At 51.7% G+C, this 24,866-nt stretch overlaps 1 protein-coding gene across 3 annotated transcripts; it reads left to right on the top strand.

The window, feature by feature from the left end:
* Window positions 1-15,032: 15,032 nt before the first annotated feature.
* Window positions 15,033-22,666, top strand: PPP1R32 (protein phosphatase 1 regulatory subunit 32). Of its 3 annotated transcripts, none has more exons than XM_033120683.1 (13): window positions 15,033-15,097; window positions 15,639-15,776; window positions 16,231-16,348; window positions 16,594-16,747; window positions 17,504-17,632; window positions 18,202-18,265; window positions 18,723-18,835; window positions 19,243-19,302; window positions 19,435-19,521; window positions 19,792-19,905; window positions 19,987-20,081; window positions 21,673-21,837; window positions 22,266-22,666. In XM_033120683.1, the coding sequence occupies exons 2-13, from the start codon at window positions 15,668-15,670 to the stop codon at window positions 22,336-22,338; spliced, it is 1,281 nt and encodes a 426-aa protein (XP_032976574.1). In that variant the 5' UTR covers window positions 15,033-15,097; window positions 15,639-15,667; the 3' UTR covers window positions 22,339-22,666. The 3 variants fall into 3 exon arrangements, with proteins under 3 accessions (XP_032976574.1, XP_032976573.1, XP_032976575.1); XM_033120682.1 differs by having other exon boundaries at window positions 21,673-21,879; XM_033120684.1 differs by lacking the exons at window positions 15,033-15,097; window positions 15,639-15,776 and adding an exon at window positions 15,786-15,964 and having other exon boundaries at window positions 21,673-21,879.
* Window positions 22,667-24,866: the final 2,200 nt, after the last annotated feature.

The following is a 24,866-nucleotide window of genomic DNA, read 5'->3' as shown; positions in this document are numbered from 1 at the left end:
ATAGGTTAATTTTGTCTGTTCTAGAATTTCATGTAAATGGAATCATATTGTATGTACTTTTTTGTGTGTGCCTGCTTTCACTCAGCATAATGTTTTCTGAGATTAATTCACGTCATTGCACACATCAGTATGTGTGCCTATTTATTGCTTATTCCATTGTATAACTCTACCACATTTCCTCTATCCATTCTCCTATTATTGATGGGCACCTGAGCTGTTTCCAGTATTGGGCTATTATGAATGAAGATACTGCAAACAAGTCTTTTTGTGAACAAATGTTTTTATTTCTCTTAGCAAATACCTAGAAATAGGATTAGTCAGAGTTCACAGGTAGGTATATGTCTCGTTTGAAAGCAACTGCCAGAACGTTTTCCAAAGTAGATGTACCAATTACATTCCCACCGACAATGTAGGAGAGATCTAATTGACCCACAACCTTGTCAGCATTTGGTGTTTGTTGTCAGTCCAAATTTTAGCCAATCTGGTGGATATGTACAGTGCCTCACTGTGGTTTTAATTTGCATTTCCCTGATGATTAATGATGTTGAGTATTTTTTCATGTGCCTATTGGCCATTCATATATCTTCTTTTGTGGAATATCTGTTCAAATCTTTTGCCCATTTTAAAATTTGGTTGTCATTTTATTATTAATTGTAGGAGTTCTTTATATATCCTGCATACCAGTTCTTTGCCAGACAAATGTTTGAAAATATCTTTACCCAGTCTGTGGCTTGTGTATTCATTTTCTTAATGGTATCTTTTGAAGAGCTGAAGTTTTAATTTTGGTGAAGTTCAATTTCCCAGCTTTTAAAAAAAATGGTTATTTCTTTTTGTGACCTGTTTAAGAAGACTTTATTTATTTTCAAGTCATGAAGCTATCTTTATGTCTTTAATTAATTTTTAGGTATGATGTGAGGTAAGGTTTGAAGTTCTCTGTTTTTTCCATGTAGATACCTGGTTATTCCATCATCATTTATTAAAAAGACTTCTTTTTCCATTGTATTGCTGTGGCGTTTTTGTCAAAAATTACATCTGTAACCGTGAAAACGAACAAAACAACAATGTTATTAAATTTTAAAAATTATAAATAAAATATTTAAATGAAGATTAAGTTCAAATACAAGTATTCTAATTGAGTTACACAAATTCATATTTAAAAGTAAATTCCTCACTGAGAAAAATGGAACTGGTTAGGACTAGTCTGTCATGAAAGGATGTTTGGTTTAATGTCATTTATATCTGAAATGAAGACGACGTTCTCCATCAAAAAGCAATTCTTTTTTAAAACTGTGATATTATCCAGCACTGAGAATGCCAAGAGCCATATGTATGTAGGTGGAGAGAGCAAAAGATTTTAACTGATTTCTCTGATATAATTATTTATCAGTTCGTCACATAAAAAATGGTTGTCAACATCCAGAAGGAATGTTTGTTGTGTCGACATGTGTGTGAACACCCACACCCGTGATCTCTATCACCTACGTTGTCCGTTGGCCATGTGGCAGGAGGTTCTCGTGGTCATGTGCTTGGTGCCCTGGTCAGTGTCAGGAAGACAGCCAAAACCGTGTTTCTTTTAGGTTTATCCTGAGACTAATAATAGACGCATGAGCTTATGGGCGAGGCACGTCTAATTTAGCTCATTTACTTGTCATAGAGAAAGGTAGAAGCACTTTGATCATCCCATTTTAACTGGGGAGCTGGGATGCCAAAAAGTTGTGCCAGTTGCCTCGGGTCATTCAGCTGGTGAGTGGGGGAGGTGGCACAAGAAGCCAGGCAGCCTGGTTCTACACCGGTCCTCCCAGGCCCTCTGCAGTATTGCCTTAGCATAAGAAATGTGCTGCTCCCATCGCTAAGTCATTTAAGCACACAAATTGCTAAAAGCCTGTTTGTTTACATCCCTCCTAAAACATCAGGGAGTGTGCCCCCTTTGGGAACCATACAGGGCACTTTGGGGCCTCCTGCCAGTCCCCCGAATCACCTCTTCCTCAAGGCCCCTGCCCGAGGTGCAGCAGCTGCAGACTCTGATCTCTCTTTCCCCTCTGCATGCCCTCCCTTACACACACACAACTAGCCCTCGTTATCTGCCTTGCTCTCTGGTTGTGGTAACACACAAGATACCACTGAATAAAATGGCCTTCATCTATGGAAACAAAACCCTCTGCTTCAGCTTGTGAATGAGCTCCTTGAGGCATTTCGTGACTTATTCAGATCTGTGCTTACGAAGGGAGCTGCGGCTGGGAAAAGGCATTCCAGGCAGGGGGAAGTCCTGGGCAAATGCAAGGAGGTGGGACAGTACAGGCGGGGCTTGTCCCCAGAGTCTGGAAATGGTTGACTGGTAAGGGCACCTGGGGGAAAAGCTTTAGAGATGAGGCTCGGAAGGGAGGATGGCAGATTTTCTGTCATGTTGAGACTTTTGCACTCAATTTTGAAATAAAATAATAATGTTTAAAAATGATAAGGCTTAAAAGTTAGAGTGGGCGAAGTTGTGCTGTGATAACAACTCGCCCCAGATATCGGTGGATCCAAAGAGCACAAGTGTTTTTCTTGCTCACATTGGGTTTGTGTGGATTTCTCAGCCTATTTCCTGCTTGTGGAAGTTTCAAGTCTCAAATAGTCACAGGCCTTTTTTTTCCTTCTTTCAGATTTTAATTTTTAAATTAAAATTTGTTTTGCTTCTCTTTTTTCAGCTTTCTTGAGCTATAAATGACATACAACATTGTGTAAGTTTATGGGGTACAACATGATGATTTGATATATGTCTGTATCACAAAATGATTACTACAGTAAGAATAGTTAATATATCCATCATCTCACGTAGTTACCTTGTGTGTGCGTGTGTGTGTGTTTAGTGAGAATTTTTAAGATCTCCTCTCTTAGCAACTTTCAAGTATACAACACGGTATTAACTATAGTCACCCTGCTGTACATTAGATCCCAGAACTTACTTATCTTATAACTGGAAGTTTATCCCCTTGGACCACCTTCCCCCACCCCCCCACCCCACCCCCACCTCTGGCCACTACCAATTGACTCTGTTTCTATGAGTTTGATTATTTTTTTGATTCCACATATAAATGAGACCATATAATATTTGTCTTTCTCTATCTAACTTATTTCACTTAGCATAATGCCCTCAAGGTTCACGCATGTTGCAAGCGGCAGGATTTCCTTCTTTTTATGACTGAATAATATTCCATTCTAAATATACTGCTTTATCTATTCACCCATCAACAAACACTTAGGTTGTTTCCATGTCTTGGCTATTGTGAAAAATGCTGCAATGAATGTGGGAGTGCAGATCTCTCTTCAAGATAGGGATTTCATTTCCTTTGGATATATACACAGAAGTGGGATTGTTGGATCATATGGTGGTTCTATTTTTAATTTTTTGAGGAACCTCAAAAAATACTGTTTTCCATCGTGGCTGCACCAATTTATATTCCCGCCAACTGTGCACAAGGGTTCCCTTTTCTCCACATCCTTGCCAGCACTTATCTCTTATCTTTTTGATAATAGACATGCTAACAGATAAGAGGTGATTCCTCACTGTGGGTTTGATTTGCATTTTCCTGATGATGATTAGTGATGTTGAGCACCTTTTCATGTACCTGTTGGCCATTGGTATACATATTCTTTGGGAAAATGTCTACTAATGTCCTTCACCCATTTTTAAACTGGGTTATTTGCTTTTTGCTATTGAGTTGTATGAGTTTCTTAGATATTTTGGACATGAACCCCTTCTCTGATACATGATTTGCAAATATTTTCTCCCATTCCATAGGTTAGTTTTTCATTTTGTTGATTGTTTCTTTTGCTGTGCAGAAGCTTTTGTTGTTGTTCTTGTTTGATCTAGTCCCACTTGCTTAGTTTTGCTTTTATTGCTTGCGCTTTCGATGTCATATCCACAAAATCATTGCCAAGATCAATGACAAGGAGCTTTTCCCCTATGTTTTCTTCTAGGAGTTTTATAGTTTTAGGACTTACATTTAAGTTTTTAATCCATTTTTCATTAAGCTACAAGCTTTTTAGAAACTAGGTTCATGGTTTCTTTAGCAATACTATTCTCTCAAAACTTCAGTATGTCTCTTATCTCTCTACTGTCCATATGATGGAATGTAATGGTTAATTTTATGTGTCACCTTGACTGGGCCACAGGGTGCTCAGATATTTGGTCAAACATTATTCTGGGTGTTTCCGTGAGGGTATTTTTGGGTGAGATGAACATTTAAAGCAGTAGACTGAGTAAAGGAGATTGCCCTTCCTAAAGTGCGTGTGCCTCGTCCAATCAGATGAGGGCCTGAATAAAACAAAAAGACTGACCCTTCCCCAAATACGAGAGAACCCTTCCTGCCTGCATGATTTCAAATTGGGTTGTTGGCTCTTTTCCTGCCTTTGGATTCAAACTGAAACATTGGCTCTTCCTGGGTCTCAAGCCTATTTATCTTCAGACGGGTACTATACCATCAGCTCTCCTGGTTCTCAGGCCTCCAGACACAGACTAGAATTAAACCATCGGCTCTTCTGGGTCTCCAGCTTACTGACTCACCCTGCAGATCTTGGGACTTGCCCGCCTTTATAATCACAGAAGCCACTTCCTTATTTTCTCTCTCTCTCTCTCTCTCTCTCTCTCTCTCTCTCTCTCTCTCTCTCTCTCTCCCCCCACCATTGGTTCTGTTGCTCTGGAGAACCCTGACTAATCCACAGAATCCCATCCAAACCTCTTTCCCAAGAAGTCCTCACATCTTCAGTTTTGCAATAATAAACAAAATCCCAGACTCTAGGGGCTTGAAGCAGCAAGGTTTCTCTCTCGAGCACATCCCTGTCTGATGAGGGAAAGGCAGCTCTCCAGGGCAGCTGATGTCCGTGTGGTGACTCAGGGATCCAGACTGCTTCCACCTTTTGGTTCTGCCATCCCATCGTGGGGTCCCCACCCACTGAGAATGGAAAACTCACAGCCACTCCCAATGCCCCAGAATGGGGGTAGTGCTCCTCAATTTCTCCCACAGCTCATTGCCCAGAACTGGCCACACAGCCCTTATCTAACTGCAAGACAGGCTGAGAAATGTAAAATCATCATAAATACTTATTGACTGCTTTCTCTATGCCAGGCTGTGCACTAAATACGTAAATATTGTCTTTTCTGAATCCTCAGCTTAACTGCATTTCTGCTGTGATCTCATCACACAGCTAAGGAAACAGGCTTCGAGAAGTTAAGGAATTCTGAGGGTATGGACCTCGTAAAGGTAGGGCTTCAGATTCGAACCCAGATCTCTGTGCATCCAGAACACACTCTCTTGACCCCATGCCCTGGCTTTCTTGCTGATCACTGCCAAGAATATCTCCATCCCATTGGAGGGCTGGGCTTATATTCTGCTCGATTTCATTTCATCTTCCGCAAGAGTCATGAATTTTTAAACCTTGTGCGAGATGAACCAGTTCCCCCAGAGGAGATAGGAAAAGAACAGAACAGGCAGAAACAGAACAGCCATCAAATAAGCACAACAGAGTTCTTCCAGGAAACATCCACTGAGGAGGGGAAATGAACTACAAGAAGTCATGCTAGCATGGTGGGAGGTGGAGAGAGAATGCTCAGGCCACCAAGGGAGCCATTTCCTTTTAGGAAAATCAAAGACAGAGAGAGATGGGACTTGGGCCATTAGGCTCTGGCTATTTCAGTTCCTGGTGGTGATAACATAGTGCCTCTAGAGCCCTTTCTAACGGCGGGAGTTTTAGGACCCCAGCCCTGGAGCAGCTCTCCTCCCTCACTAAGGCAGTGGTCCTCCCAGAGGCCCAAGTCACACTGCAGAGAAGCTGCAGTGAATCAACAGTGGAACCTGAATTCATCTGGCCTGTCTGCTGGCTCTCAGTCTTTACACCCGTAATAATCACACCCCCGTCATGCACCATTGCCCACTGTGCAGGCACCACGCTGAGTAACTTTTATACAGATTTCATTTCATTGTTACGACAGCCTAGGGAGCAGCTAGCATCCTGTTGTTACAGGGAGGAAAGTGAAGCACAGGGACACTGTTCTCGGAGCCAGGATTTGAACGCAGGTGAGTGAGGTCCCAAAGTCAGGGCTCCTACCCTAACCAGGCCTTTCATACCTGGTAGCCTCTGCATCTACTTCCCCCGAGTTGGTTACCTGGCCATCCTTGGATGCACTGAGCCCCCACCACCTAGGGTTCACCTGAGAGGCAGTTGTGAGAATCCAGGCCACCCTGCTCTTCCCACCCCATGGACAAGAGGGCCCCATGGGCTTGGCTTTGCCCCGATCAGCCCTTCCTGCCATGACCCCCTGTATGTTATGTTCAAATTACTCTCTCCGACAGGGTCACTCAGAGCAGCTGAGCTCCAGATGAATACCCAGTGGGGTCTCCTGGGTTGCGTGAGTTTTGTCAGGTGGTGTCAGAAGAACCTGGACTCGGAAACAGTGTTCCCATTGGCAGAGTGAGGAGTCTGGTGAGCTCTGTTCCACGGACCCTGTGGCCTCCAAGGACACACCTGAGGATCTGGGCGGGGACACACTGCCAGTGTGGGTCCAGCAGCCCCAGAGGGCCAGGCCAGTGTGGGCTGGGGTGAGGCAGACTCCCTTCCACGTTACCCTAACAGGGCAGAGGGGCAGGACCATGAAAGAGGGTGGGCTGGTGTCCTGCTGCCTCATAGAGGAGGGGTGTGGAGGAAGCGACATGGGGACAACCAGCATTTTGATATCTGTTTGAAGAGTCCCAAGGCCCTGAGGTGAAACAAACAACGCATCTCAAACTAAAAACAAATAAGCCAAACCTCCTATTCTGGCCCAGCCCCCTCTTTTCACAGGCATCAGGACCAGAGAGGGGTGCTTAATAAAGGAATGTCACACAGCACTATTTGTGCCAGAGCCAGATCTCTAACCCAAGTTCTAGAAGAGGTTCAGAAAGGAGCAGGATATGACCTCCTCACTGAAGACATTAGCACTCCGCCTCTTCCTTTCCAGCTTAGGACTCAGCCCAGGCCTTTCTTGGGGGCAACACCTGATCCCATCCCTCCTCCCTAGTACCCCCTTGCCTCAGGACCCACCTGAAGCCAGGAAACATTACCCTTTTTTCCTGCCCCCGCCTCCAGCACAGGGACTTCCAAAGTATGAGTATAATATGAATCAGCAATTCCACTTCTCATATATACCCCAAAGAATTAAAAGCAGCGACTCAAAAAGATAACTGTACGCCCTTGTTCATGGCAGTATTCTTCACAATAACCAAAAGGTGGAAACAACCCAAGTGTCCATCCATGGATGACTGGATAAACAAGATAAGGTATATCCATACACTGGAATACTATCCAGGCTTAAAAAAGAAGAAAATTCTGACGCATGCTACAAAGTGGTTGAACCTTGAGGACACTATGCTAAATGAAATAAACCAGATGCAAAAGGACAAATATTGTATGTGTCCTCTCATATGAGGTTCCTAGAGTAGTCAAATTTATAGAGACAGAAAGTAGCTTGGTGGCTGCAGGGGCCAGGGAGAGGGGAGATTGGGGAGTTCGTGTTTTGTGGGCACAGAATTTCAATTTGGGAAGATGAAAAAATTCTGGAGGTGGATGGTGGTGACGGTGGTGCAGTTTTATGACTGTATTAATGCCACAGAACTATACCCTTAAACATGGCTAAGATGGTACATTTTGTTATGTATATTTTACTACAATTTTTAAAAACGTATAGATATAATGAAGTCCCCTCTCCCTGTCACTTCCAGGCTCCTGCTCTGTGGGATTTAGTCCCAGGGTCCTGCTTCCCACTTTTTAAGCATCTTGGCCAATTTGGATAATTTTAAACCTTTCTTCTGTGGATTTTTGCCCCGCAGCGCCCAGCACAGACCAAGGAGCTGGATGTGGGAGAGAGCACGAGAGGGATGAGTTTTTAAAAACTGTCATTGAAGGTCAGATTTTCAAATAGCCTGGAGAACTTCTAGCAATGTCAAAGTAGTCACCATTACAACTTTGGAGCCCACCTGCCTGGATTCAAAGAATAACCCCTCCCCTAGTTTATTAGCTGTGTGACCCTGGACAAGTTATGCAGCCTCTCTGTGTCTCAGTTTCTTCATCTATAAAATGAAGGTGCTGACACTACCGACTCCACAGGAAGACACCACACAGTGGTGAGGTTTAAATGTGTTAATAGATGTGAACCTTAGAACAGTGCCTGGTACCTAATGAACCCTGAATGACAGTTTGCTATTATTGTCACCCAGATTCAAGCAGATTCAAACTTCGGCTTGAATGCCTCCTGGGATGGAGAACTCACTCCCTGCAGGGCAGCCTATTCCTGTTAGGAGGTTAGGTGTGGTAGGAAGCTTTTCCCACCTTTAAGAGATAAGAAAGCTTACCTCTTCCTGATAAGAGCCCTGGCCCTGCCCTCTGAGGCCAGCTATGAAGACACACGTCAACCAAAGCAAAATGAACCATGCTTGGTGCTGTGCTGTCTCCTTTGCCCAAGCTGGTCCTCCTTTGGGGGCCTGATGCTCACACAGCCCAGAGTGCAGACATCTGTCCCCGTTCAGTACTCAGCAGCCAAAGGGTGGTGCACACTGGCTTTGGACACCTGTCAGGGCCTGTCCCCAGTGGTCCCAGCTAAGAGTTCCATGGGTGTCATGCAGGGTCTCTGGTCCCACTCCCTGCACCAGAACGCAGGACATGGTGAGGCCAAAAAGGAACACCCATGGAGCCATAGATAGAGGGTTCATACCACTATAATCTCGCTGGCGGCTGGGTTGGAGACACAGTAAGCAGGAGCCGCAATCTGTCGTCCACTTCTCCACCAACAAACCAACCCCCTAGCGTAGCCACCGCAGTTATATTAGTGGCTAATGGCTAACTGGTTACAGCTGATGGCCACCTACTACCCGAGCCAGCATCTTTCCACGTGAGGCTGAGAGCCTGGAAACTGTTCTCTGGGACTCCGTCCCCACAATGGGCCAGGGCCCCAAAATGTCCCCTTGCTGGTTCCTGAGCCTCCACCTTCTGGGCTTCAGAGGGGAGGCAGCTGCTGTTGTCTAGGGCCAGCCCCCATTTTTCTGTAGCCCTTCCTTCTCATATGAGGGAAACACAAGTGAATCTCACTGCTCAGGACTGGGCAGGTCTAGAAAGGAGAAAGAGGTCACCCATCTAGCCAGGGCAGTCCATGCCTCTGAAAATCACTGAGCTCAACTAAGTGGTGTTGAGCCCACTGCTATCTACCCGACACTTCACACCGAATCTGCCAACACATTCCAGGAAGCTTGGTGCAGTTCCAGAGTGTCGTGCAGGGTGGCCTGCAGGGTCTCTGCTCCTGCTCCCCACATAAGAACACAGGACATGGTGAGGCCAAAACGGAACACCCACGGAGCCATAAGTAGGGGAGTCGTATCTCTATACTCTCGCTGGCGGCTGGGTTGGAGACACAGGAAACAGGAGCCACACAATTCTCAACCCTCACTGCGCCGCTTGCAGGCTCAGCCACCATCTTCTTGCTAGCCCCCATTTTTTGCTAGCCTAGCCACAGCAGTTATATTAGTGCCCGATGGCTCACTGGTTACAGCTGACGGCCAACTAGCCACAGCTGATGGCCATTTGATCACAGTCGATGGCCATTTACTACCTGAGCCAGCACCTTTCTATGTGAGGCTGAGAGCCTGGAAACTGCTTTTTGGGGCTCTGTCCCCACACTCCACCCCTACAGGCTCTCGCCTCACAATCTACGCGACAAGCATCTTCCGCAAGGGGCCCTGTGCGAGCAGCCTGGAGGTGAATGCTATTTCCTGAACACAGCCAAGCTCTCTGGTCACAGCCAGGGTTTCTCAGGGCAGCACCAGTACTTCTGGGCACAGCCAGATTCCTGGGCTTCTTAGGGTACCACCAGTCTCCCCGGGCACAGCGAGGACCTCTCAGGGCACTGTCACTCTCTCTGGACACAGCCAGACTTCCTGGACTCAGCCAGGGCTCTCAGGGCACTGCCACTCTCTCTGGGCACAGCCAGACTTCCTGGACACAGCCAGGGCTCTCAGGGCACTGCCACTCTCTCTGGGCCTCTCATGGCACTGTGCTGGAACAACAGTGACTCACAGTCAAGGTGCTTACATATTCTCGATGGCGGCCGGTCAAGACACAAAAGCAAACATCCACCAGTTCCACTACATGGTGGTATGTTCCCAAACAGTCAAGTGGTCCATTCAATTAGGGATGGAAGGCAATTCCCCATAGTCCATAGTCATTCGCCAGGGCTGTCCTGGGGGTGAGGGATGACCTTGACCTCACACTCAGCTCCCACGGAGGACTCAGCAAGCCTTTCCTCCTGAGACTACAAGTCCTGCATCCGGGCTGCCTCAGCAAGCACTTACCAGCCCACGGGGCCGTAAGGACCTTCGCTTTCTCCAGCCTATGCTGGTTGGGGAACCGTCCACATCTTCCCACCCCTCCATGGGGGTCCAGCTCTCCAGCATCTGCTCCTCCTGGTCTTCCTGAGACTGAGTGTTCATACGCACAAACTGCTCCGCCGCCCTTCGGAGAGCTTTGGCCGGCACCGTACCCTGCTCGCTGCGCCATGTGTCACGCGGGGTGGCTTGCAGGGTCTCTGCTCCCGCTCCCCACATAAGAACACAGGACATGGTGAGGCCAAAACGGAACACCCATGGAGCCATAGGTAGGGGAGTCACACCACTATACTCTCGCTGGCGGCTGGGTTGGAGAAACAGGAAACAGAGCCACACAATTCTCAACCCTCACTGTGCCGCTTGCAGGCTCAGCCACCATCCTCTTGCTAGCCCCCATTTTTTGCTAGCATAGCCTCAGCAGTTATATTAGTGCCCGATGGCTCACTGGTTACAGCTGACGGCCAACTAGCCACAGCTGATCACAGTCAATGACCATTTACTACCTGAGCCAGCACCTTTCTTTGTGAGGCCAGAGCCTGGAAACTGCTTTTTGGGGCTCTGTCCCCACACGGAGTCAAAGCTGGCTCCACTCTTTCCTGCCTGTGAGGCCTTAGGCACTTTCTTAACTGTAAAATGGGGATAATAACAATAGTTGCTGTCTTGTAGGCTGGAGTGAAAAGAGTTGACTCTTAGCTCCGTGCCTGGCACAGAGGAAGCAGTTAATAAACGGGGACAGTTATGGGAAGAGGGGCTGGGCGGGCCCAGGATTTCCAACTTAAAATCTGGAAGGATTCTTCAGTCTGTCACTTCATTTCATAGATAGAAAAACTGAGGCCCAGAGGCGAGAGTTCCAAAAGTCACACAGCAATTGGGTTACCATTGGGAGCAGCACCAGGTGAGCAGCGCCCCGTAGGCTTCTTCCCAGGGGTTCCGGACCCTCGCCCTCACTGAACACTCTGCCCAGGCCTGCCCTTTCTGTTCTGGAGAGCTTGGTGGTGGGTGAGGCTGGGTGACCTGTGGCTGGGGCAGTCCAGTCGCTCCGCCCACTGCTTGCGCCTTGCACCCCTCCAGGAGCCCCCACAACCTTTTGAGGGCAGCGAGGGTTGCATCTTCTGTAGTTCTGGGTTACGGCCGCTGGGTGTCGCCACACAGCAGGAAAAACAAAACAAAACAAAACAAAACAAAACAAAACAAAACAAAACAGAAACACTGGCTACCAGGAGGCTCGCAGCTGGCGGACCTAATGGGAGACTGGGAGAGCCTCCGCCTCTGGAATTCCTGCCCAAATCTTTTGTGGGCTCCAGCCCAGGCTGTCCCCAACAGCTCAAGAGCTCCCCTCACAGCGCTACCTTTCACCACCCTCCTAAAAAGAAAACTTGGCCACAGCCTCCCTTGGAGGCTGCCTATCCCAGCTGAGGGCCCGCCTCTCCCCCCGCCCCATTACAGTGCCCCAGCCACATGGGAGCAGTCACCACTGCTCCCAGCAAGCCATGCCTCCCCACCTTTGCCCTTGCAGGGCCTTCCAGATGGAGTGCCCTCCCTCCACCTGGTGCAGGCCAGCTGCTTGCTAGACACTGTGCATAGGGTATTTAAAATCCACCAGCAAACTTGCCAGGCAGGTGCTGTGTTCCTTCCTTATAAGTGCAGAAACAGGCTCAGAACGGCGAAAGCCAGAGTCGCACAGCTATTAAGCAGCAGAAGAGGCTTTGAATTCAGTCCTTTCAGGTTCCTGAATTGAGCTTTCTTTGGTCACATCGCACTGGCTGTGTCTGAGGCTCCTGTAGGCTTTTGGCTCCCTGAGGGCAGGGCCATGTGGAATTCCTGTTTTTAACCCTTGAGCCCAAACCTTTGCCAAGGCCTTTCCATAACTCTTAGATGGCACTTACCGTCTAAGTGTGCCTCGTACTGGGCTAAATGCTTTACATGTACCACAACCCCACAGGTAGGTACCATTATTACCTCCACTTTCCAGAGGGGGAACTGAGGCACAAGTAACAGGCACCAAGTCTTATAGTTAGTTATTAAGTGGCAGAGCCAGGGCCATGCCAGCTGGCTTCAGAGTCTGAGCTCTTGCCTGTGAGCACTTCTCTACACTTTGAGCACAAACACTCCTTCCCCTCGCACCTCCATACCTATGGCACCTTATCTTTTGTGGGTGGGGCTCACCTGAGCCTCTGTCATTAGACTGGAGCTCTTCAGGGAGGGCAGGGCTATGTGCATTCACTTCTGTCCTTGCAGCTTCTGATCCCTGAACAGAATCCTGACTCTGGAGGGCGCTGGTCACTTCTGAGTCCAGGGTCTCTCTATGGGGATAAGGTGTGAACACAAGCCCCCTTCTGGCAGGCCCAGTCGTCTCAGGGTGAGTGCAGCAAGAGCATCTCCTGGGCGAGGTCAGCGCCTTGCCCTGGGCCTCCCCTTTATTCACACATCTCACTGCCCCCAAGGGCAGGGGTGCACTGGAGTCAGCTCTTACTGCACATGAGAGCTGAAGGTGGAACTTCCAGGAAATTAACAAGCTGATTGTTGAATTCAGCCACTGTTAAAAATTAAATTATACAAACTTGCAATTTAATAAATTAGAGTAAAAATTAAGGTAGTAAGTGCTTCAAAGTTAGCATCTCTCCGTGATGTTGCTCCATTTCCTGTCATTTATGTTCCAGGTTACTTCCATCTGTGGTAGCTGTATGGTGGAGATACCACTTAGTAGTGGGCTACTGAGCACGTCTTGCCAGCTCTCCTGTTGTGTTCAGTGACATTGCGTTGGTAGTTTAAAAGCAGCCGTGATGTGTGTTTTTACACCCCAGAAATTGGCAAATGCTACAAATCAGGACTCCGCCACCGCACCCCCACCGGCTGCTTCCCAGAGATCCAACTTTTAAGTCTTAAAGCCACTGTGGCAAATGGGCTGTTTCGGGAGTAGAAGGGACTGGCTCAGTCCCTTTTTTTTTTTTTTTTTTTTTTACCAAGCTCCGCCTCCGCCAGCTGGAGTGATTGTCCTTGGGCCTCCCCTTTCCCATCTGCAAAATAAGGTTGAGAAGAGCAGCTTAAAAAACTGAGCATTGGGGCAGCCGGATGGCTCAGTGGGTTAGAGCGCGAGCTCTCAACAACAAGGTTGCCGGTTCAGTGGGCTGGTGGGCTGTGCCCCCTGCAACTAAAGATTAAAAATAGCAACTGGACTTAGAGCTGAGCTGTGCCCTCCACAACTGATGTAGGAATATTTCTCTGTGAGTCCCCAAATGATGTAGGGGACTTTGGAGTGAGTGAGTGAGTGCCGGGATCACATCTCGTGAGACTGAAGAATGGAAACACGGACCTAGAAGAGGCAAAGAGTTTTAAAAAGAGGATAGTTTATTGAGGATAGTTTATTGAAAGCAGAAGGTCAGAGTTCCTGAGCGGGAGGGGGTCCCGAATGGGGGTGCCCAGTGACTGAGGCAAAAGCTCTTACTTTTTTACCTCCCCTTTGCCTGCTTGGGGAAAAGGGCGGGGAGGCTTCTACTGGAATTCTACCAGGTCTATCAGGTTTGTCCTGTTTGCCCATCCTGAAGGGATTAACAAACCAACCCATTCCTATCTGTCAGATCTGCTCCTTTTTCTGGCCCAAAGGGATTTGAGATAATTTATCAACCTCAAGGCGCAGTCTCATATCTTTGTCCTGGAGTGAAGGAGACATTCCAGAACCTAGAGTTCAGGATATGGCTGCCTTTTGCTTATCCCACCAGGGACTGTCCTGTCTCCCTAACGACATGCTAACTAACCTGTCTTATAACTAGACTGAAGGACGACTTGGAGCTGATGGGCCTGGAGAAACACACTGTCCTTCAATATTCCCCAATAAAATTTATAAAAAAAAAAAAAAAACCTGAGCATTAACTATCTGTCAGGTGCTGAGTCCTTGCTCACAAAATCTGCCTACAAGGCGGTTCCCGTTATAGCCCTCGGTAAAATGAGGAAATGGGGGTGTTGAGAGGATAAGTACCTCATCAAAGGTGACAGATCCGGTTTGAACCACACTCTCCACTGCTGTGGTTTATTGGTCCTGTAATAACAGTCCCCAGTTTGCAGCGTGGTTTGGGGGATGATTACATGAGGAAATATGTGTAAAAGAGCTTGGCACAGATATGGGCTCTAGAAGAACACAGTGAACATGAATTTATCGAGAGGCTGAGAGTAAGGTCTGGACCCACCCACGTCTGAATATCAATACTATTTTCTGATTGCAAGATCTCCAGCCACTTTGCTTGTCCAAACCTCATTTTCCCTGTGTGAAAAGAGGGATAATAATAGCTGCCTGTAAGAGCTACTAAGAGGACTGGATATAAAGGATGCAAAGTGAGAAGTGGATGCTCAATAAATGGGAGTGATTGTTCAGGATTATCTTTTATTTCCTGTCACTCAGACAGCCACTCTGCCAGGCTCTGTCGGGGTGGGGGGTGGGGGGGAAGCTAGCTGTAGGGGCCAGAGCCAAGGAGGCAGGACCTGGCCTGGGCAGCTCCTGGCGGCACCTCCTCCCAGCCAGGTCAGCCCCTCAGTGGGCCCTGGCCCTAGAAGGGCTTCAGAGGCAGGGACAATGTTGCTAGGCGCCCGTTGCTATGCAACACACTGTTTCCCCTGGCCTGGCCACCTCCCTGAGGGCCCAGACCCAGACTTCTCTGGTGCAGCTCCTGCCTTCTGCAACCTCTCGCAGACCTCAGAGCCACTGAGGAGGGCAGGTGAGGGTGGGGCCAGCTGTGGTCGGGCCCTGGGGAGAGGAGAGCCAACTTCTAGCAGGAGGCAGACAAGGCTGGGGGAGCAGGGGGAGAGACAAGGAGCGTGGAGCGTCCAGCCAGCGTAGCCAAGGATTCCTGACTGGCCGGAGGTTGTCGGGACATCAGTCCCCAGAGGAGGGCTTAAGACCAGGGGCCGAGGAGTCGAGGAGTCAGGTACCCTGGGCCTGAATCCCCGCTCCACCACCTATTATGAGCTAATATTCCTTCATCACTTGGAACCGCAGTTTCCCGGCTGTAAAATGGGGAGTTCATAATAAGATGTGGGAAAGGTGAAATGAGATGCAGTGTACATGAGATGAGTGTTGACAATGGCTAGTCTTCTTCAGTTTGGGGTGTGGGTGTCGGTTGAAAGGGACAAGCCGGGGGAAGAGGCGGCTGGGTGGGGTTTGAACACCACCTTTGGGATCTTTACAGCCTGGGCCTGGGGCCAGCTTGGGGCCCTTGGGCTGCTGCACTGATGAGGCTCTTTGCGCTTCCTTCCTAGGCGCCCCTGGGGCTCTGCCCCACAGCAGCATGTGGGGGAAACTGCCCTTGGGGGTTGTCTCCCCTTATGTGAAGATGAGTTCGGGGGGCTGCACAGACCCCCTGAAATTTTATGCCACCAGCTATTGCACAGCCTACGGTGAGGACACCTTTGTGTAGGAACCACCCCTAAGACGTGAGGCAGGACAGGGGAGGCCCTCCCGCCGGGAGAGCGCAGCCCTTCTCGCCCATCACACACTCGGAGTGACCCCAGTCTGCTGAACTGACCAGTCCCCTGAGAGCCCCCGCCCCCTGAAGACTGTGTCCTCATCTGTACTGTTGGGCCAGGTCTGCAGTCCCTTCCCCTGAATCCATCCTGTGGTCCTGCCACACTGACCTTGTCCCTGTCCCATTGACTCCATTCCTTCTGCCACAGTCCGGAAAGGCCAGCCTGTCAAGCTTCCCTTCACACCCTTTCCTGCCCCTGGCTCTGTGCCTTCTCCATCACATGGACCCCTGGGCCTAGGGGAATGCTGACCCTGCCTGGGAAGCCCCACCCACGGGTCTCCCACCTGTTGACCTGCCTTCCTGTCTCCCTGCTTCCCCTCTGGCAGGTCGGGAGGGGTTCAAGCCCCGCACAGGCAGTCATAAAGGCACCGGCTACATATCAAATTTCCATCCTATGGTCTCATATCAAACCAGTCTCGGTGCCCTGGACAACCGAGCCATGGGGTACGGTCTGTATACTCTCTTCTTACCTCCTGCCCAGCTGGGCCTTAGCTCTCATGGACATCCATGCATGGGGACCCTGTGCCTTGCCTGCCTACGTCTGGGGTCCTGGGGGACTCAGGTCATGGCGCCCAAAGGCAGGTGAACTCCTGAGGTATCTGTGGGAGGTTTGAGGGAGGCAGAAAGCTTCTGGAGATAAGCATTGCAGGCCCTGGTGGTAATAGCTCCTGCCCCTGCTCCTCCCTCAGGGAACAAGTCCAGGACAATATCCAGACAGTAACCAGTCAGAGTTACCGCCCTCTAGAAGTACCTGATGGCACATACCCACTGCCCTCCAATGCGTACCAGAGCAGCTCTGGCTACTCTAGAGAGAAGGTCAATTCAGTGCCCCCCACCAAGGAGGTTAGTGCTGGGCCAGGGCCAGGAAAGGGGGGAGCCCTAGGCTGGGGTGGAGGGAGGACTGGGGGTAGAAAGAGTGGGGATTCCTCCAGTAGAGTGGGACTGACCTGCCAACAGTTGGTCAAGGCTGAGATGTCTGGGTGTGAAGGAGCCACAGTGTGGGCTGGGGGTCCACTCACATTTATCACCTTTGAACTCATCCCCTCCCCCACCGCCACCTCCCCCTCCATTTCTATCCCCAACCCTATCACCATGATCATCTCCACCAACCTCACCGCCTTCTCCATCCCCATCTCTACCATCACCACCATCCCCGCCATCACCACCATCCCCACCATCACCACCATCCCCGCCATCACCACCATCCCCGCCATCACCACCATCCCCGCCATCACCACCAGTCCCTCCATCACCACCAGTCCCGCCATCACCACCAGTCCCTCCATCACCACCAGTCCTGCCATCACCACCATCCCCGCCATCACCACCTCCCCCTCCATTTCTATCCCCATCCCCATCTCTAGTTCCATTCCCTCCCCACCTAACGGCACCCCCAGCCCCATCCCCGTGACCTCCTCCACCGCATCTGTACCTCCAAGCCCACGTCACCATTAAAGGAGGAGCGTGACCTGACCTCACTGTAAGGACCCCCTCAGGCGACTGTGCAGATCCTGTGCAGGGGTCAAGGGGCAAAATCAGATTCGGGAAGGGACTGCCATCCCCGCACAGGGAGGGTGATTGGTGGTTCCCTCCTCCCAGGTCAGGCAGGTCCATTTTGACACCCAGGACTACGGGGCCCAGGCCATCACGGGGCTGGAGCCTAAGCACATGCCGCTGCTCCACCAGCAGCAGAGCAAGAACTCACTGGAGAGGGAGAACCACCGATATGTGAGTGGGCGGCGCCCCAAAAAGAGCTGTGGGCTGGGCAGAGGGGCCAGATCCCCCTCCTCCTCCCTCCTCTGCACTGTCTCACCCAAGAAGCCCACTGGAGGTGGGGCAAGCAAAGGATTTGATATTTCCAAGACAGCATCCAAGTGGTTCTTACACGGATCTTAGGGTTTACACTGCGCTCCCTTCTCTCCCTTACCCCATCCAGACAGCCTGAAGTTGGGCACTGGATTGTGAAGTGAGCACCCAGTTTCTCCCGTCAGCCTCTCTCCTCTCTTTTGGGCCCTCCTGGTGTGGGTCCTGGGGGCTCCAGGCCCTGTTGTTCATCACTAGGAGTTCAGTGTGCGATGTGACTTGGTTTTCATTGTTGCAGGGGAACTGTGCTCTTGTGGTAGAATTTCTGGCATTGGGATGCCTAGTCAGAGAGGGGCTTGTGTCAGGGGTGCTGCACTGGCCCTCCCTTCTCAGACCATACCACACATGTCTGCTCAGAGCACAGATAGTGCAAAGAGCCCCCTCCCAGGCCCTGGCCAACCTGTGTCCCCATGGTTCCACCTTCTGTGTTCCAGGGCCCACGCTTCATGACTTCTGAGTACAATTCCAAGTATCTCAAGGAGCCTTCAAACCAGCCAGGTGGGTGCTTGTCTGAGCTCATGCCTCCCTCCCATTATACCTCCCTACCCCCGACCCCAGGAGAGACTTCCAGAGGACCAGAGCTGGCACAGCACTAAGAAGCCACCAGTGGAAAAAAGAAGGACATACAGGCAGTGTGGGGGAACCATCTTTCTGGACTGACCTCAGTGCCTTAGGCCTGCCGACCCCCAAAGGACAGCTCACTGGCCTTGTAGCGCTCCTTGAACCTGACCGTGGCTGCCTCCTGGCCTGTCTCCTGGCCTGCCCTTCCTTCTGCTCCTCTCTTGTTCTCTACGCTTGATTCTGGAATCCTCCTGGTACCCACAGTCCTGGTGGCTCCGTCCTCCACGTCCTCAGAGCAAGCTCCCTCCCCACTCACAGGGACCCTGAGCCTCTGGAGGCCATGTGAGTGGGGCCAGGGGTCCTGGGGCCAGCACGAGGGGGCTGTCTGTTGCAGATCTCTTGCAGAAGAAATCAATTGGTGCCAAGGAGGAGACAGGCTTCACCAAGGAATCCACCAAGAACCCCATTGTCTTCCAGCCACCTTCCCAGGCCCCGCCTGGGAACCCAGTAAGTCAGGCTGGATCCCACTAGAATCTCAGGGTGACTGAAGCCCTCCAGTCTGGGGATTTTTAACTTTCTTTAAAAAATAAAATGTGAGCTTCAGAACCATTTGTTCAAACACAAGATGAAAGAGGTTGGGTGAAAACCACTGCTTCGGTCCAACTTTCCCATTTTATGGATGAGAAGTCTGAGGTTCAAAGAGATGCTTCTAGCTGAGGCCACTCGGCATTTCGACAAGAACTGTGCCTGCTGGTGCCCATTCTGTGTCATGCCCTCCTCTCACTTCTCCCCAAACTCTTCCCTTTCCTCAGTTTCCCCAATGATACCCATTTGTGCTGATCCCCTCTCAACACTCAGGACAAGGGGACAACTGCCTCTGTTGGACTGATGCTCTTCTGCCGGCTTCTTTCCAGGTCCTCCTTCCTGGCCGGAGTGTCACCAAGTCGGACTATGTCCCCATGACCCACCCTCGTGTAAGTGGAGCCTGGGGAGGCATGCTTGTCCGCCACAGGCTGGGGTCCTCTTTGGGGCAGTCAGGACAGTGCCCTGGAAGGCACAGCAGGGGCAGCCATGCTCTGGTGCCAGTGGACACTTTGCTGCCTTAGGGGGACGAGTTCCTGCCAGGGCTGGCCAGAGGCTCCGAGCGGGAGACGGGCTTCAGCCGAGTGAATGAGAGGACTCTGAATCCCAGAGTGAGTGGCCTGGGGCTCCCTCTGGAAAGGGACACTCAGAGGGGAGGAGACGGAGTTTTCTTGGACTTGGGTTGGGCTCTGAAAGATGGAAAGAATCAGGATACTTGGCCCCCTGGTGGAGGGCTGAAGGCCCAGGGGCTGGAAAGGGAAAGGTGTGTTGGAAACAGCGAATTCGGGTTGTGGCTACGTGTGCCTCTGCCTGCCCTCCGCCATCCTTGCTGCCTCAGCCTGGCCACCCAGCCACCCTTCTTGTGGCTCTGTCCCCTGCAGGTGCCCGCTCCTGGTCCAGAACTAAGCAGCATGAGCCACTGGCAATTCCAGCCACCCCAGCGGGTACAGCAGAGAAATGTTGCCCTCCTTGGCCGGGAAACTGTGGGGAAGAAGGTGAGGCCTGGGGTAGCCAACCCCATCCCAAATCCCCACCCCCTCCTGACCTGACATGCCCCCTCTCTCGCGCTTGTGCAGGAGCCCACAGGGTACAGCCTTAACAACCCTAGCTATGTCCGGAGCCCCTCTGAGCCTGACGTGGATAACCGATACCTGACCACCTACAACCAAGGGTGAGCCTCTTCCCTCCCCAAATCTAGGGCTGTGAAGTGGCACCCCTTTTACAGATAGGGAGACTGAAACTGGGACAGGTAATTAGCTCACAGCCTTCTGAAGAAGACCCGCGCTGAATGAATGTGAGTCCCCAGAAGTGGACCCTGACTGAGCCAAGGATTTGAGTGCAAGCCCTTTATTGGGGGTGTCAGGGAGGGGGGCAGAGGAAAGGCATGGGTGTGTCTCATGGGGAGACACTAGAAAACAATGCAAACACAAAAACTCAGAATTATTCCAGCCAAGGTGCGAGAAAGCCGGGGTATTCAAACCCCCACATCCCTCGTCATTGGTTCAGGGCTATCCCCAGGACAGTATAAATCCCAGATATCTTCCTGCCCAGGCAGAGCAGGCTCCCACAGCCCAAGGGCAGCCTTCCCACATAGATGCAAGGCAGGCCATTGGTGGCCAGGCTTATGGGGCGGGGGAAAAATAAGGGGGCCCAAGAGGGTCTTGGGGAGCAACAAGAGCATCTGCTAAGACACTACCTCCACTCCACGGCAAGCAGGCTCCATGCACCCTCAGAAGGTAAGTTCTGTGTGTGCCCTGGGCAAGGAGTAAGTGCCCCTGGTCATCTGGGAGGACTTCAAGGAAGAAGTGACCTCAGAGCCAAAGGGAAGGCTGCCGGGGCCAGGACAGATGGGGGAGGGCATTACAGGAGTGGGACAAAGGAGGTGTAAGTCTTGGCACAAAAGTCTCCCCTCACAGCATCTGTCGTGTGTGTCATCTGTCTCTACACTGTCCCTGCAAGGTGGCCTCCCAAGGTGCACCCCTGTCCTTGGGGCTAACACCCATCTTTCAGATGGGGACCATCTCAGCAGGAGAAGTGGTGCATGAGCCACACAGCAGATCCCTGACACGTGCAGCTGTTCCGGTTCCCACGGAGGGCAAAGGGGAGTGGCAGAAATTCACTCTGGGTATTGGTGGGAGGACAACTATGTCCCGGCCCCTCCCTAGGCAAATGCCTTCCTCCTGTGGCTCAGCAGACGCCCAGCCCCTGCCATCTCTGCTGGGTCCTTCCCCCACCTACCCATCGGTGGGTGGTGTTTCCTGAGTTCCTGCCTGGTGTGCCCAGAGCCCCCGGGCGTTGTAATCACTGATTTCCACATTTATCTATGTCACCCCCCTCTTCACAAGCCCAAGGGCGGGCCCACATCTTACTCATCTTGGCGCCTTCAGAACCCAGCCCAGTGCTCAGTGAATATCTGCAAAATGGAAGAAGAGTTGAATGCCTAAAGAGAAAAGGCTGAGATGGGGTCCCCCCCACCTGAGATGTCCACAGGCCAGGAAGGGCGCACCACTTAACCAGTCCTTTAGTCTCCTAGTGCTGTCTCAGCAACAGGGGGTGACACAAAGGAGGGGCGTCCAGCCTAGGGCCAGAGGACGGCAGGCTTCCGGAGTAGGCATTCACCGACTGGCCAGGGGCTCAGGGAGTGCATGGCAGAGGGAACAGCGTGGGCAAAGGCCAGGAGGCTGGAGGGACCTGAGGTAGTTTGTGCTCTGCTGGAGAAGGGCACAGGCCAGGTGGCCTTCACAACCCCTCCTGTGCCGCAGGTACTTCGAGAACATTCCCAAGGGTCTAGACCGGGAAGGCTGGACTCGAGGTGGCATCCAGCCCCAGAAGCCCGGAGGCTATGCCCTCAACCAGCCTGTCACACGCATGGAGGCCACCACCAACCCTACGGAGAGCCTGAGGCGCCTGCACCCCCACGTGGGAAGGTGGCATGCCCTCCCTCCTGCTCTGTCCTGGGCCGGTTCCAGGTCTTTCCCCAGCCTCTCCTCCCTCCCTCCATCTGTCTGTCCTTCTGAGAGGCTTGTTCATTGCTTCTCCTGCCCACATGGGCTTCTCCCCACGTCTCCCCAGCGACCAGAGGCCAGCTCCGCACCTGCTCCCTGCCAGGCTATATGCAGGGGGCGGGGTCACAAAACTGAATGGACTGTGGTTCTGCCTCCCTCTGACACCTTTCTGTTCAACTCAGTTCCTCAAAAATTACATTTATACCGACACTGGCCCCGAGTTGGCAGGCAAAGAATGTCTGTGGCTTGGCTGCCCTGGCAGAGTGTTGTCCCCTTGGGAGGGGCAGGCAGACAAAAGGCCTCAGCTCGTTGCCCTACCCGTCCCTCATCTCGCCCCTTCTTCCCTGCAGGACCCTGATCTCAGCGGACCCCTTCTACCGCACTCCTCCGTCTCACAACAGCGGCTTCATCCCACGCAGCTGAGCCTGAGGCCTGGGTCAGGGCTGGGGACCCCACCTGCAGCTGCTCCCTGTGTGGGGGTGGCTATTGTGGGTCAGCCCCACCTCCCAAGCCCCGGATCAAGGAAGCCCTGCCTGGGGACCCCAGCCCCAGACTTGGGGGTGGGCAATTGGGGCCCTCTCAGGAGCGAGTGAGTGCACAGAATCACCCAGAGCCCCTCAAACCTTGTCTCCATTCCCCACAGGTTTGTCAACCCAAAGGGACAAGAGCTGGCTACTGTCCCTATTCCCACCCCATTGCCCGCTGGGACTCCCCTGGCGACTTTCCAATTGGAATAAAGAGCAGTGAAGCAGAGCAGTGTGTCTGTCACTGTCATGGGTGGCTGGGAAACGGAGGGGTGAGGGCAGGGCAGGGATGCAGGGGTGGAGGGGCGAGGGCCAGATGTGGAGTCAGGGAGGCCCGATTGGGCCTATGGTGGTACTGTGGACAAGACACTTCACTCTTGAGACTCAGTTTCCTCTGCTGTTAAGGGTTCTCCTACGACCTGTGCTAAGTGCTGGATCAAGTGTGGAAGGGAAGAGAGGGAGGCAGAAGTGGGACGGGATGGGTTGAGAGGCTTCAGATACCTGGTCTATAAAATGGGGCAGGAGATCAGGGCAGGACATCTGGGCTCTTTTGGGCCCCACACTGGATGGTTTAAAGGAGAGGGGAGGACAGGGCACGAGGAGTCCCAGAGATCTCTCTCCAGAGACAGATGGAGGAGAGTCCATGATGGATGGACATCTGGACAGCAACACCAGGAGGTTTAGGGGCTTGATGAAAAGGCTGGTGCCTCAGGGCAGCCCCTTTGTGAGAATTAGAACGAGGCACTGGTAGGCAGATGCCCCATGTGAGCACAGGAGCTAAAGAGTAAATGTCTCGTGGAAGAGAAAGGTATCCCTTCTTCTAGGTGCTACACCTGACACCAGGGTCCTCTGCTTGCAAGGCAGAATCTGGGCTGCCTCTCAGCACCTTCTGTCACCTTGCCAGGTGCATTTGTGCAGTGCACAACTCTACAACGGCATGCTGTGGTCCTGCTGACACCAGCCTCTTATTTTATAAATGAGGAAGCTAGAGAGGGTGCATGAGCTGCTCAAGGTCATACAGGACAGAAAGGCAGCAACAGCCCTGGCTGAGGATGTCCCCTGCACCTTGCACCCAGCCCAGCATGCAGAGGGGTGACTCAGTGAACCAGCAGCTGTCCCCCACCTTCCCCGCCCCTAAGTGGGTGTCTGGGGAGTAGCTCTGCTGGCCCTGGGCCTGGATGTACCCAGAAATCTTGAGTAAAAGGCCTGGAAGCTGTCCGTGGCCTGGCTGGGGCTCCATGTGGGATGTGGGTGGCTTCAGCTGGCTCTGGTATTGGAGGAGGGGAGTAAAGGACACAGTCTCCCAGCTACAAACCAGCCAGACTCAGGACCCAGTGACAGCCCCACAGACTGTGGGTGGGGCCTGCTGGTCCCTGACCCCCCACAACAGGGGTCACTCACCAAACTAGAGGTTCGCCACCTGAGCTGGCCGTAGTGAGATGGGGAGAGGGTCAGCTAGCCCCTCCCACCCACAGTCACACACACACCAAAGCACACACAAATACAAGATGCACACAGACCCCTGAAGACGCACATGTACAAACACATACAGTATACATAGACTCACTAACAGCCACACACAGAAACACATGGAAACACAAACATGTACACACGGTTCTTCACATAAACACCCAAGATGCTTTTACATGCAGACACATACACACACATAGGCAGACCTACTGACACACCAACACGCATAGATACAGACACAGACACTCAAAAACAGATGGACAGAGACTTACAGAATACACACACACACCACTCCACTTTTCCATTTCCTCCCCACCAGGGTCCTCTTACCGCTCATATTTCCTGCTTACCCTCCCTTTCTCTGGCTTAATAGAAGATACAGTGTCAGGGACACTAGAGCCTGATTGTACCCTCTTTCCACCACCTCCCCCTCTCCCATTGTCCTGCACCTAGCTTCCAGGTCAAGTGAGCTGGGGTTGCTTCACCCTGTTTCCTGAGCTGAGCTGTGGACCCCACCCAAGGGGAGGGGGCCGAGCAGCACCTCTCTGATCCCTTAGCCCCTGCTTTCTCCTCTGCAGCCTCTCTCCAGGCAGCCCACCCTGGCCTCCCTGTTTGGGTCCTGGGCCCCAGCCCAAGGGGCTGTGTGAGGACAGAGTGGCCCAAGGCTCAGGGTGGCAGGATGGGGATCTAGGAGGGGCCAACGCCAAACCTGGGTGGTTCTGGAGTCCTCACCTAGTGCAGGGCCTGGATTTCCCATCTCCCAGATGAGGACACAGGTGTGGAAAGGTGGAGCGACTCACCGCAGGTCACACAGCCAGTGAGCACTATGGGTGGGGGTGAGACGTGGAGAGGGAGCCTAGAGTGGCAGTAGCTGGTGGGCGCGGGAGTGGACCCTCGGTTACATCAGCTTCCTGACCTTTGCCTGCCATCTGAGTTATTCCAGGGCAGGCGCTGTGG

Source organism: Rhinolophus ferrumequinum, chromosome 11, assembly GCF_004115265.2.
Source record: "Rhinolophus ferrumequinum isolate MPI-CBG mRhiFer1 chromosome 11, mRhiFer1_v1.p, whole genome shotgun sequence".
NCBI classification, from domain to species: Eukaryota; Metazoa; Chordata; class Mammalia; order Chiroptera; family Rhinolophidae; genus Rhinolophus; species Rhinolophus ferrumequinum.
The sequence above is the reverse complement of the archived record's forward strand: the minus strand, read 5'-3'. Positions and strand labels throughout refer to the sequence as shown.

Excerpts from the sequence above, each read along its gene's own strand:
- PPP1R32 (XM_033120682.1), top strand. The coding sequence starts at position 15,668 with ATGTGGGGGAAACTGCCCTTGGGGGTTGTCTCCCCTTATGTGAAGATG. Across the intron at positions 18,266-18,722 it reads GGAGCCTTCAAACCAGCCAG|ATCTCTTGCAGAAGAAATCA; the intron begins GTGGGTGCTTGT and ends TGTCTGTTGCAG. Across the intron at positions 19,906-19,986 it reads GGGAAACTGTGGGGAAGAAG|GAGCCCACAGGGTACAGCCT; the intron begins GTGAGGCCTGGG and ends GCGCTTGTGCAG.